Source organism: Salmo trutta, chromosome 33, assembly GCF_901001165.1.
Source record: "Salmo trutta chromosome 33, fSalTru1.1, whole genome shotgun sequence".
In the NCBI taxonomy this organism is placed as follows: Eukaryota; Metazoa; Chordata; class Actinopteri; order Salmoniformes; family Salmonidae; genus Salmo; species Salmo trutta.
The window spans coordinates 14,503,017-14,517,287 of NC_042989.1; the positions used below are offsets into that span (position 1 = coordinate 14,503,017).

The 14,271-nt window shown below is 44.5% G+C and overlaps 1 protein-coding gene across 3 annotated transcripts in view; it reads left to right on the forward strand.

Annotated features, from left to right (window-relative positions):
• The window catches only part of aqr (aquarius intron-binding spliceosomal factor), a 58,146-nt gene that overhangs the window by 39,816 nt on the left and 4,059 nt on the right, over positions 1–14,271 (forward strand). For all 3 annotated transcript variants that reach the window (XM_029729878.1, XM_029729877.1, XM_029729879.1), the window contains exons 31-32: positions 3,580–3,750; positions 11,262–11,347. In XM_029729878.1, coding sequence (XP_029585738.1) covers positions 3,580–3,750; positions 11,262–11,347 — 257 coding nt within the window. The remainder of the gene's footprint in view (positions 1–3,579; positions 3,751–11,261; positions 11,348–14,271) is intronic.

Genomic DNA, 14,271 nt, shown 5'->3' on the forward strand with positions numbered 1-14,271 from the left:
ATGAACCTGTAGACCGATCAGCATGACCGGTCAAATGTATTTCCATCGACTGGTATTTCCGTCAATGAATAGGCTAAAAAGCATTATTTCACAAGGGTATTTTTTTCCTTCTTCCCCGGACAAGTGGCCTGCGGCAATTAGATTTATCGGCTTTTCATATTTTTTGGGGTGCCAAAAACCGGCTATTACTGGCTAACGGAAACCCTGGTATGCGTGTGTGTGCTGAATCTGCCCATTGTTGGTTAAATGAGGAGCATGTGTCTCTCGGTCTGTACATCAGATCACATGAGCTCCTCTCCTCTCTGTTTTCCTATTGCCACTTTCAGGCGCCTCAAGGAAATGTACAACATCTCATAAATACTCACCCCCCTTTAATAAGCACTCTTGTCCAGAGACCAGAGGGATAGTGGCGCCCACCACATATACACACACATCAAGAGATCAGAGGGGTGAATTAGACTCTGGAGAGGCAATAGTGTCCAAAAGTGTGGTGAATGCCTGTCACAGCTGTACAAACAGCCCCCTCCCCCCATCACACACTCCAGCTCAAGGCACTCCATTGGGCTCTAGCAACAGGAGACCTAGCCAACAGCGATCTATCCCCCTGTCTCTTTGGCATGGCTCATTTGCTAAAGTACATTTTACGTTAATACAGCAACCCCTCAAGATCATTGTGAGTGCCCCTGCTCTGTACACACACTTGCAATGGGCCATAAAATGAAAAGGTTTCTCCTTACTAATCCACATCTCCTATAGTTGTAAAATGACACACAAGAAATGGTTGTGATGTACACTAGACCAGTTAATCCCAGCCTTTTTTGGTTACTGTACCCCGAATCACATTTTGTTCTGTCCTGAAAACCCACAAAGTACCCTGGTGGATTTGACCAGTAGGCCAATGGTCTTATGAGCCTTCTCAAGTACCCCAGGGGTACCCCAGATTGGGAACCACTGGACTATACTACCCCAGATTGGGAACCACTGGACTATACTGTATATGGTCTAAGCCTCACTTCATTATTCAATAGATCACTGATGGGCGCTAGAGAAGATTGAAGTCACTGGTCATTAGAAAAGGTTAACATTAGATGGATTACTTTAGCATGTCTGTGTATTTACCAGTACATTACATTCTCAGTATCTTTCACTCAGCCCTGATTCTACAGTAGTTCAACTGAGGACTTTTAACTCTCTTTAATTTTCCTAAACGCTAGAACCGCTAAGGCAGTAATTTTGACTGCTCATGAATTAAAAAACATGAATGTGCCATTTTTAAAGTCATGCCTCCCCCCTTCCGGGCTTTTCCTAAATAAGTCTATATACTGTAAGATGCTGCCGCTGTTAGAATCTTAATATCACTAACGGAACTGGAGTTATAACCACTTTTATGGCGGCTTGTCTTTAAAAAAAGAAAAATAATAAATAAATAGTCCCCCCCATTGCTCATCATCTTCCTGACAGTTTGGTCTGCTCCGCTCCTTCTCCCGACAGTGTAATGGGCCGTGCCCAGTTGATAATTGCCTCAACTGAACCTGAACTATACCAAAACTAATTTCACACACATAAGAACCAATGAAATGACGTAAAGTATGATGAGGGAGAATGGGTGAGTTGATGGGAAGCAAACAATGCAAAATGATGTAATCACCAATTGTCATTAAGAACAGAGTGGGCCATTGTATTGGTATATTTCAAATGTTCATCTTTCCACCAAATCCAAGCAGTTTTCTCAGTCTACTTGGAGTACACAGTGAGAACTTGCCATTGTAAATGACCCACCAAGACCAAGATGAATGGATGCACATGCTGCTTTTGCGCTGCTATAAGATCTGAATGAAAAATCTGGCGAGGAAGAAATGAATCATGACATTTCTGATTATTCTCCTGATTCTGAGCCTCAGCCTGAATAACTACATCTTCGAGGCCTAAACACAAAAAATCCAGAACAGTGCACACTGAGCAAGTGCCCGTGCCACTACCAAATGAAACTGTGAGAGAGGAAAGGACTGCACCATTTTTAGATGGAACAAGCCAGTGACAATGCTACGGGACAATTTATCGGCACAAAATGTCATCACTGAGACAGCAGGCCCTTCATCTCAAGCAAAACACATCAGCAATGCCGTCACCAGCTTTCATTGTTTATGTGACATTATGTGGCATTCAGAGACTTTACTCTGGCTAAGCAAGGAGACCCTGTTTGTTGATGAGCTGGGAAGCTTTCATTTCTCTCCTGTATGTCCGTGGAGCATTCGGTGGGAGGAGCGTGTATATGGAGAGCTTCTGGTCAGACATGTAAGGGATACTTTTCTTTGGAGAAACCATGTCACCGGGTCGCTTCAGAGATCATACGTTACCCCCATTTTGATGACAAAGAAACAGACAAATTTGCCACGGTATCTGATGTATAAATAGACTATTTTTGACTGTCATATTAACACTTATATTTATTATAATGCCATTATTGCTTTTGTGCTGATTTTCACTATTTATCTAGCGCACTTGGTGCTTAAAAAGATGTTTAGACTACTGCTGTTTTCATCAATTGACCGCCCGTCTTGCTGACCGCGCGTCTTGCTGGCCGCGCCTCTTGCTGACCACGCCTTAGACCTTCATAAACACAAGCACATTTTTTTTGAACGATAGCATATATGAAATGTGTTAATTACACTGTTATAATGTTGCAGTCCAAATAACTGCTCATTAGCTTGAAGGGGTGGGGCCCTCTGCCCAGCGGTTTTAGTGTTAAGGGGTAGAGGAGTGTGCCACATCCATATACTCTTTCCCTCCCTTTTTCTTTCCCTATTTCCTTCCCATATTCCTTGCTCTCAGCCACATGCCAGTCCTGGGCCGTTACACTCAAACTGAGGCGATGGGCAGAGGCAGCTGTTGCCATGGTTACTGAGATATCTGGAGTTTGGGCACATTAGATCACATTTTGTATTAAGCAGTGACATGAGACAGACGGGCACAACTACTGGATACGCCACACGCAAGCACACACACACAGATGTCTGTTCTGATGGGTGGATATGTGTGCCTTACTGCATGTCTGTATCCTAGGGAGTGTCTCTGGGCTTCAAACTGGGCCCCAGAGTATTTCCTGGTCAGATCACATAGTCAGGAAAATCTCCTGGCCTTAGTCATATTAACGGGGGCCATATCAGTCCATCCAGATCAAGGGGAACAGAAACAGAGGTACATTGTTTTGATGAAATTCCATGGCTAGCTGTCTAGCAGAGGCCCAGGCTGTGGAGGGGGAGAGATGCCTCTCAAACCACCGCTTGGGCACAGATTTAATATACACACACAATGGTTTCCATTACCCTCAAGGACGGATGCTCTCTGGGTACTAAAAGAGTTTGACTTTGGTGTGGAAATAAATTTGTATTACGAACATGAACACTTTTGTAATCATCTCACTTTCTCTCCTATGTAATATAGGCCCATTTAAAACCAGTAGGGGAAAACATTCTCATACGCTAGGAAATTGGTTTTTGTATTTGTAATAGTATTTTGTTTAATTTCCTCTGTGTGCAAAACGTGTTATCTAACCTGCCCCCCCCTCCCTCCCTCTAGAATCTGGGTGAGGCAGAGTACTGTGTCGCTCTGTTCATGTACATGCGTCTGTTGGGATACCCTGCTGACAGGATCAGTATCCTCACCACCTACAATGGACAGAAACACCTCATCAGAGACGTCATCAACCAGCGCTGTGCTGGGAACCCCTTCTTTGGACAGCCCAACAAGGTAAGGTCTCATACACACACCAGAGTTTCCGGACATTTGACCGGCAGCGTTTTAATTTACTGGACATTTGAGAAATGTACCGGACCCATATGTATTGGGTGTGTAACCTGATTAGGGCTTTTACCCACAGTGCTCAGAATGACAGAAATCACATTTTAATTATGGTAATTCATCTTAACAGAACATGCAACTCAGAGGAAGCTTTGAAGATGTTTGAATAACTGTCCACATTTACTTTTCCTCAGACAAGATGAGTAACAAAATCACAAGCCTATGTCAATCTAATATCCCCATAGTAGAAAAGTTGACCTATTCTATTGGTCAGCTTGTCCGTGCGTGAAAGAAAGGGCCTATTCCAAACAGACTCTGGGACAGTTGTGGGACAATAGATCCCAAATTCATACAATACATTTGGGGGAAAAAACATATTAAAAATGAATGAGCCTGAAGCAACGGATCAGAACATTAACTTAAAATGTTGATCAACTATTTCTTCACATTATAAGCTAAGCAATGCGCACAAGGAAGTAGACTACGCGCAAATGTAAGTTCAATAATGCAATTAGTGGGAGAACACCGTTGTCAAAAGTGCACTGCACATGCCAGCGGTTTCATGTGACAGAGATGAAATTATCCCTTATCAATGTTGAAAGATGGGAGATCTAAAGATGCAACAACCAGCATGGGTTGCTAATATGACTAGGATTGTTCCTTTGGCTACTGAACAATGAAACAAAGTTGTTTTGAAAACAATAGAACATGAGAGAAATCGGCTACTTTTTTCAATGGCATATGGAAGTCTTTGTAATTGCCTCCACATTTATAGAAACTGATTTTGACTAGGCTACTTTGAAGCAAGGTAAGACATATTAAGTAAAATATTCTGATTTCACACAATTAGGTATGTTTTCAAAATGCGTACCGCCTCCAGCTCATTGCAAAGTCGTGTGATGCACTGAAGCATGCCTACCGTTGCCTATCACTTGAATGGGAAGCGCGCTTCAATTACCAGTTTGAAAAATAAAATAGTAGCTATTTTTTATCGTGGCCATCAAAACAATTTTAACACGCGATTGCATTTAGAATTGTTGCGTAAAGATTGCGCTTATAAAAGCAGGTTTCACTCCAGCAGCAACAGGAGCTGTAGCAGCAGCTCTCACGCTGTCTGACAGATTTTCCTCTCTAACTAGGCTCTGTATCTGTATGCTGTGCGCGTGCGATGAATAAGAATCATAACGACTACCAAAAATACACAGCAATTTAATTCCACAAAATAATGTAAATGTACCTATAGACTGATGAGCATGTGCTGTATTTACATCAACTGGTATTTTCATCAATTAATAGGCTAAAAAGCATTATTTTGCAATGGGATTACCAATTTGCCTATTTTATTTATCAGCTTGAGAAAAAGATCAGCCAAAAACCAGCTTTTACCGGCTAACGGAAACCCGGACACACACACACAAAACCATGTAAATACACAGAAACCCATTCTTTGGACAGCTCATGAGAGTAAGGCAACACAGATTTGGACACATACAGTGCATTCGGAAAGTATTCATACCTCTTGACCTTCTCTACATTTTAACGTTAAAGCCTTATTCTAAAATGGATTAAATAAAAAAACAATCCTTATCGATCTACACACACTACCCCATAATGACAAAGCGAAAACAGGTTTTTCGAAATTTTTGCAAGTGTATAAAAAAATACAAAATACCTTATTTGCATAAGTATTCAGACCCTTTGCTTTGAGACTCAAAATTGAGCTCAGGTAAATCCTGTTTCCATTGACCACCACCCTTGATGTTTCTACAACTTTATTGGAGTCTACCTGTGGTAAATTCAATTGATTGGACATGATTTGGAATGGCACACACCTGTCTATATAAGGTCCCACAGTGCATGTCAGAGCAAAAACCAAGCCATGAGGTTGAAGGAATTGTTTGTAGAGTTTCAATACAGGATTGTGTCAAGGCACAGATCTGGGGAAGGGTACAAAAACATTTCTGAAGGTCCCCAAGAACACACTGGCCTCCATCATTCTTAAATGGAAGAAGTTTGGAACCACCAAGACTCCAAGAGCCCAAGAGCTGGCCTTCCAGCCAAACTGAGCAATCGAGGGAGAAGGGCCTTGGTCAAGGAGGTGACTAAGAACCCGATGGTCACTCTGACAGAGCTCCAGAGTTCCGCTGTGGAGGGGGGGGCCTTCCAGAAGGACAAACATCTCTGCAGCACTCCACCAATCAGGCCTTTATGGTAGAGTGGCCAATGGAAGCCCCTCAGTAAAAGGCACACAACAGCCCACTTGGGATTTGCCAAAAGGCACCTAAAGGACTCTCAGACCATGAGAAACAAGATTCTCTGGTCTGATGAAACCAAGATTGAACTCTTTGGCCTGAATGCTGAGTGTCACGTCTGGAAGAAACCTGGCACCATCCCTACAGTGAAGCATGGTGGTGGCAGCATCATGCTGTGGGGATGTTTTTCAGCGGCAGGGACTGGGAGACTAGTCAGGATCGAGGGAAAGATACACGGAGCAAAGTACAGAGATCCTTGATGAGAATCTGCTCCAGAGCGCTCAGACTGGGGCGAAGGTTCTCCTTCCAACAGGACAACAACCCTAAGCACACAGATTTTTTACTTTTTTCAAGGGGTCAAGGGGTCTGAATACTTATCGAATGCACTGTACATGACTCTAAGCATGATGGGATGTTAATTTCTTAATGAACTTTGGAACCACACCTGTGTGGATGCACCTGCTTTCAGTATACTTCATCCCTAATTTAATCAAGTGTTTCCTTTATTTAGTCTTAACTGAAACTCACTGATTAGCCAGGTAGTGTTCCAACCGGGGCTGAAGCCGTCCCTTGTTAGAGGTGAATGATGAAAATCAGCAGTGTTGTGCTACGCACCTCAATGCCCTGGGTTTGAATAGCTCTATATTCCGCTGTGGACCACAGTACAGTGAGTCTTAGGAACTGTTCACATGCATATGCATCGGGAGCAAGTTTAACATATCTCACATTTTTTGCATACTATGCATTTTTAAGGACTTGTAGTTACTGGGGAAATGTTAAAGTGCTCTCTTTAAATATTTTATTGAAAAAATATATATACATTTAACTAGGCGAGTCAGTTGAGAACAAATTATTATTTACAATGACTGCCTACACCGGCCAAACCCGGACTTTAGAATGGTGCTGAATAGATATTTTTATAAACACTAAAGCCGTTTGCTGTGTTTAACCTGCTACTTTAACTGGGTGAATGGGTCATTTGATTAATGCACACAATCACATTAATGCAAACTCGATTTAGAGCGATCACACTCATACAAACATCCATAGGCAGGTCAGGGCTAATTTAGATTGATAGAACCCGTAACAAAAGCGATAAGGTTAATCAGTCCACCGAGTTATTCACTGCGACGCTGTGGTGGGAGGGATGAAGGGAGAGGGAGAATGACAGAGGGAGGGAGGGATGTTAGGAGCCTGCACTGAAATCAATCTCTCCTTCTCTTCCGGTGGGTTCATTTTCTGAAAGCAGTGGTAGGGCGCTGCTAAACACAGGGACACTCATACAGATGGACTCAGAGTTTGGACGACGGTGTCATAGAGAGATAGTTATAATTCTCTACCACTGCCTCCCTCTCACTACCCCCAGCATAGCCCCGGGAACCCACTCAACCAAGTGAAAGATGGGACAATTAGGCATGGGCAATTCCCCGCAAACAGTTTCACGGAGACACCGATTTTTCGCTTTAAAATGTATGTCAAACAAAAAACATTGGTTGCTAAATGAATCAACCATACAACTATATGTACAAGGACTACTTTTAACAATTTACAAAAAAACATCTACTTGAAGAACAGTGCAGGTGCAAAGTTTGTTAACAATGCCGGTTTGTGCTGTTGGTGTCATCATTCTGTTACCAAACTTTGCATCTGCGCTGTTCAAGTAAATTTATTTTTTTGTAAAATGTTCTGTGGAATTTGTTAAAAGTAATCCTTGTACATATAGTTGTATGAGTCTGTGTCACCTTGTTACCATGGAATTTCCTGCTTACGGTCTTCAGTAGTTACCTACAGGCACATGAACAAGAGGGGAGAGCAGAGAGAGACCAGAGATACAACAATGAATATTTGAATCCGGTGACCATCTGCTGAGATTCAGTATGACAGTGATGAGAAAGAGAGCTAGTGTTTTTTTTTTTTCTGGTCGGGTGTCTTCTGTCAGGGATTCTAGTGTGTGTGTGTGTGTGTGTGTGTGTGTGTGTGTGTGTGTGTACACACTAGAACAGATCCCACTACACTTGGATGTGTGCCTGGCTGCTTGCTGTGAAGTCATGACCTCTGCGATTCCCTCCCTGGAAGATTTCACATAAATAACTTAACACAATGCAAAAGCCCCGGGGAAATCTATCTAGCCCCCTCTCTCTTGCTCTCTCTCCCAGAGCTAAAAATAAAAGGTTTCAGCCGTTGCTCTGCGCTGGAAAATATGGTGAAGCATTTTGGCTGAAATTGCACAGCATATTTTCCCCCTTCAGTTTCCACTAGGCTATGCCATTGGGTGGGTGGGTGGGTGTTGTGGGGTAACAGTAGGCCGGTACGTGGGTGGGAGGTCCTGAGAGCGACTGGCCATAGTGTCTGAACAGACACATCTCGAAGTCTCACGCTGTTGTAAAAGTGACATTGTTGCTTCTGGTGCTGCACCTGTTCTTTATAGCAACAGGGCGATCTAAATAAATATTGGTCCACTTCCTGGTTTTTCTACCTCCCTCTCTCCCTGGCTTTCCTTTTTCCCATAAGGGGACTCAGAGGCGGTTTGGCTTGTGGGACTCCCAAGTCAATGAATAGTGCATTAGACCAAAAGAAAAGGCTACGATAGGATGATTTATTTAACGCTATTGCTGTTCTGAAGCGCTATGGCTCTTCTCTTCCCTCTGGAGTATTGATCCACTCAGGAGAATGGAAGAGGCTGTCTCTTGCTACTGGGATACCCATCTGGCATTCTTCGTCACCTAGACCCTTCCAGTCAACATTAATGGTTCACTGGTAAGGTCTTGAACTGTCTGCAATGCGCAAAGCGTAGGTTGATGGATGAGGGTTTCGATTGAGACAGCCTGGGTCTTGCTATATCAACTCAAGTCGTCATTAACTACTTTAGTGAACAGTTCAACCTATTAGATACTGTATGCAACACTATTGCATAAGGCTGACAATAAAGCCTCCCAAAATCAGCTTGTTTCCTCACTACAAGGAAAAGGAATTCTTTGAAATGTGCTTCTTATACGGACAGGATTGCCGGGGATAAAGCAACTCGCCTGACACGCGATTCCTCGGCTTCAGAAATCCCGGCTATTTCCCTCCTATAACAGCCATAAATTGTGTGTTGTCACCCTGAGTCTGAGAGGGCCAGGTAAGCAGCCTGGGTAGTGTAGGTAAATACCCTGGGCTGGGCCCCTCTAAACCGTATTACACCCCCCTGCCTCTCCATGTGGCCCAGCATGATTACAGCAGGAACAACACATACCATTCCCTCCTCTGTAAGAAGATTCGCTGCTCTCTGGGTTTTTAGGAAGGGAGCTCAGCTCACACTCTCGCTCGTAAACATCTGAACTAAATCCGGCCATCCTCAACACACGCATGCACTCATATTCACTAATCTACTGCAGAACACACCAGCCACCGCAGAGCTAGCACTTTGCAGGTTGTTTCCTGTTTTAATGTCACATGCACAGGTACAGTAAAATGTGTTTCTTGCCAGCTCTAACCTCAACAATGCAGTAATCAATAATGTAATACTAAAAATAACAAGGTAGAACAAAAACACAATATATAAACATAAGAACATGATTAAGTAAGTAAGCATACTATATACAGGGTCAGTTCCAGTACCATATTTACAATGTACAGGGGAGGTACTGGATCAATAGAGGTAGATATGTATGGGGTAAGGTGACTAGGCATCAGGATATATGATAAACAGGGTATCAACAGTGTATATGATGATTGTATGTGAGTGGGTGTGTAGAGTCAGTATAAATGTATGTGCATATTATGTGTGTATGAGGAAATGGACTGTGTTTTGTATGTGTGTTGGAGTATCAGTGTGCTTAGTGTGTAGGGCCCTGTGACTGTGCATAGAGACATAAATAAGAATAAAATAGAAAGGTCTACTCAGTCTGTGTAGCCATATTTTTGTTAGCTAGCTATTTAGCAGTCTTATGGCATAGGGATGGAAGCTGTTCAGGAGCCTGTTAGTGTCAGACTTGATACACCGGTACCGCTTGCCATGTGGAAGCAGAGAGAGAACAGTCCATGGCTTGGGTGGTTTGGAGTCTTTAATGATTTTCTTTTTCACACCACCTTATATAGAGGTCTTTCCGAGCAAGGAGCTTGGCCCAATGATGTACTGGGCTGTCCACACCACTCTGTGTAGCACCATGCGATCGAGGGCGGTGCTATTGCCATACCAAGCAGTGATGCACCCAGTCAAGATTCTCTTAATGGTGCAGCAGTGGAACCTTTTGAGGATTTGAGGGCCCATGCCAAACCTTTTCAACCTCCTGAGGGCGAAAAAGTGCTGTCGCGCCTCCTTCACGACTGTGCACATGTTTGGACCACTAAGGAACTTGAAGCTCTTGACCCGCTCCACTGCAGCCCCGCTGATGTGGATTGGGGCATGCCCTCCCCGGTTTCCTGTGGTCCACGATCAGCTCCTTATTCTTACTGACGTTGAGGGAGAGGTTGTTGTTCCGGTCCCACACTGTCAGGTCACTGACCTCCCTGTAGGCTGTCTCATCGTCGCTGGTGATCAGGCCTACCATCTTCGTGTCGTCAGCAAATTTGAGCATGGTGTTGGAGTCATGTGTGGCCACACAGTCGTACAGGAGGGGACTAAGTACACACCCCTGTGGGGCCCCCGTGTTGAGGGTCAGCGTGGTGGAGGTGATGTTGCCTACCCACACCACCTGGGGTTGGCCCGTCAGGAAGTCCAGGAGCCAGTTGCAGGTGTTCAGTCCCAGGGCCCTAGGCTTGGTGACGAGCTTGGAGTTGAATGCTGAGCTGTAGTCAATGAGCATGAACAGCATTCTCACACAGACATTCCTCTTATCTAGGTGGGTGAAGGCAGTGTGGAGTGCAATTGAGATTGCGTCGCCTATGGATCTGCTGGGGCGGTATGCAAATTGGACTGGGTCTAGTGTGCCTGGGATGATGGAGTTGATGTGTGCCGTAACCAGCCTTTCAAAGCTTCATGATTACAGATGTGAGGGCTACAGGGCGGTAGTCATTGTGGCGTGAAGCCTTAGAGTTCTTGGGAACAGGAATGATGGTGGACATCTTAAAACGTGGGGATTACAGACTGGGATAAGTGGAGGTACCTGGATATACCTGCCAGCTGTTCTGAGAACGCACCCTGGAACACCATCGGGCCCGCGGCCTTGCGGGTTTTGGCCTGATTTAAAGACGTGTTAAATAATGGATGTGTGTGTTCCTCTTTAGGTGACGACGGTGGACAGGTTTCAGGGTCAGCAGAATGACTACATCATCCTGTCACTGGTCCGCACCAGAGCTGTGGGACATCTGAGGTAGGCACTTTACCGCACAACACACACACACACACACTTTAACACAAGCAGAAATCCACCACACCAGTCACTTTACCCCGCAGAGGAGCTTTTTTTTTAAATTTATTTTTATTTAAGTATGTCTTTTTAAAGAGTCTCATGGTATGAATAAATATGGAGTTTTCTGAAAGTTGGTTAGGTCTTTGCAGACTTATTTCTCATGTCACGCACAGGGTGGATAAAGTCAGCTTTTGAGGAGGTAAAAAAAAGGAGAGCGTGCAGCAGCACTAACCATTTTTTGTTAAGTTCAGCTGCAGCATTGTGTGAAGATGATTGGGGTGAGGGTATCGAACAAAGAGCAGCTTTACCATCAAAGGCTTTTTGTAAAACAGCCTATTACAGGTTCAAAGAGCCCTGTTGGTAACCCCTCGCCTGTGTTAAGTTGTCTTTTTCTGCTCTTTATCTCAAACTCTTTCTTACCATTTTTGTCGGTGTCTCTGTCCCTCTCTTAACCTTTCGCTTCCCTTTTCGCGTCTTACTCTTTTTCTCTTGCTGTTTCTTTCTCTCCCTCTCTTCCTTTCTCCCTCTCTCCCTCCCTCCGTCCCCCTCTCGCTCTCTCTGAATTGATACCTAGTGAAAAGACCTTTCATTTCCAGGCTGCTGTGAGATACCGACGAGCCCCTCTTCCTTAATACGCTGCATATTAAACACCAGGCAAACACTGCCACAGTATTTTAGCTCTCCGTACCAGGCCACGCGCACACATACTCTCCCTCTCCTTGTGATATATAGTGGTGGGTGTGCTGGTGTAATGGGTTTTTATGGATGAAGGCCTACCCCATTGGAGTCGCGACACAGCCGACCAAAATTGAAGTCTCCAAATGGCGCTTTGGCTGGATGAATAAGCCATCCTCTCTTTTGAAGCCTCTTCTAGTTTAGCAGCAAGTGCATAAAGCCAGGGCCAGAAAAACACTTAAACTCCCTTTTCTCTGTGTCTGATAAAGGAGTAGATTGATGGGCTGGTGATGAAGTGGTGCGTGTGGGCCAGGGAGAGTCGCCAGTTTATCATGTTGTCGTCACCCAGGCATGCCCTCGTCTCGCCTATCTCCCGTTTAATCTTGTCTCACACGGGAGATTACACACTTCTGCCTAATTCACAGTTCATTCTCTGTCTCTTTATATGTGGAGTGGGTTTTAAAACACCTCTATTATGGCCAAGCGTTAGTTATTTACTGAAGAGGAGAGGAAATGCTGTATTGTAACTGCAAGACATGAGCGTTTCATCAATGAGACATTGCAAGTGTTCTTTTTGAATGGCTGTGTACTTTATACTATGATAGACATTAAACCACTGTTGAACATGGCCCTATGAATTCTCAAACGACCACTTCAATAACAACATTGCCTACTTGTCTGTTTTGAGTATAGAAATACATCAAGCTAGAGAGGATCTCTGTGACTGATTGTGCTAACTTAATTCATATATTGGTGGCCTTTCTGAATGGGTGGGAAAGCAGTGATTCATGGGAAATTCCCCCTGCTGTCTCTCCCACGCTGCGGTATTGCCTCGCTTCACTCCACTCTGCTCACAGCAACCCGCTGCCATGCAACTGACCGTCTGACAAGCTGACCCCTGGATCTGACCGTCTAGGAGAAGCCCTCCCACTGAGAGACACACTGGGAGGGACACATACATAGACAGACACACTGTGACAGGATCACACACACGCGTGTACTGGGACAAACACACCGGGTCAGACGCAGACACACTCTGACAGGTGCACAACAGCACACATGTTCAGGTATACCCAAATGTTCACAGAAACACACACACACCAGAGAGTAGACATGCAGGGCCACCGACACACCTCGACGGGCACAGACAGACTCACTGCCCCTCTACGTGGCTGCTTATGTCAAGGAACCACCCAGCTGGGCGTCCTCTACCCCTGCACACAGAGCTGTTTCCCCAGGCCAACACTGCTTCTGATTGGCTCCTCTCTTGTCAGGCTCTTTGCTGATTGGAGTGCTTCTCTTGTGGTTTGTTTCTGTGGCAGTGATGTGTTTTTAGGTAGCTTTTCCATGGTCCACATTCTTGACTTGTTGTTGCCTTGTTAACTAAAGAGATTACTACACACACACCGACACAGTTTAACACAGCACACCATACAAACACACAAGTGTAGATTCATCTCGTGGTCTACTTGTGTTCATTCCACATCTTGTCTGCGTATGAATGTACGTTTTGTGTGTAGAGCTTTTGCACACGGAGAGACAGATTCCACCAGAACTCCTTGAATAAGCCAGAGAAATCTCCTCCCTTCCCACGTAAAAGCCTTCACCTCGGTCCATGTTGACAGGAGCAGTAGTAGTGGAACTGGAGAAGGTATTACAGTCAGCTGTTATACAGTCATTTGATATTTCTACCTGCCTTTGTCTTGGTTGAACTACTGCCTCTCTAAGGTCTGAATACAGTAGATAAACCTACTGGTGTAACATAATGGATAACCAGCAGCCCATTGGGAACAGTTGGTTCCCTGCTTTTACCCATATAGTCCAGAAGTTGAAATTAGGAAATATTGTGCTGCTAATGTGCGCTGTCTTTTCATGGCTGCTTAGATAAATGAGGCATATATCATACATATATCTATCCCATAATGTCACTGGCTCCTCCCTGGTGACCAGGACTAGTAGAGTATGGCAGCCTGTGTTTTATTAAACACGCCACTACGGTACGGCTGTATTACAGCCAGGGAAACAGAAGATTCCAGACTCCCCTCTCCCTCCTGCTAATCCTTTAATTCCATTGGATGGAAAGAAAGTAGCCTATCTCCTCGCCCCTCTGCCCTTTTCTTTTGTCTGTCGCTCCTCTCGCTGTCTTTTTTCTCCCTCTCGTTCCTTGCCCTCTGCTTTTTCTCCTCTCGCCAACTGCCCCTCCCTCTATT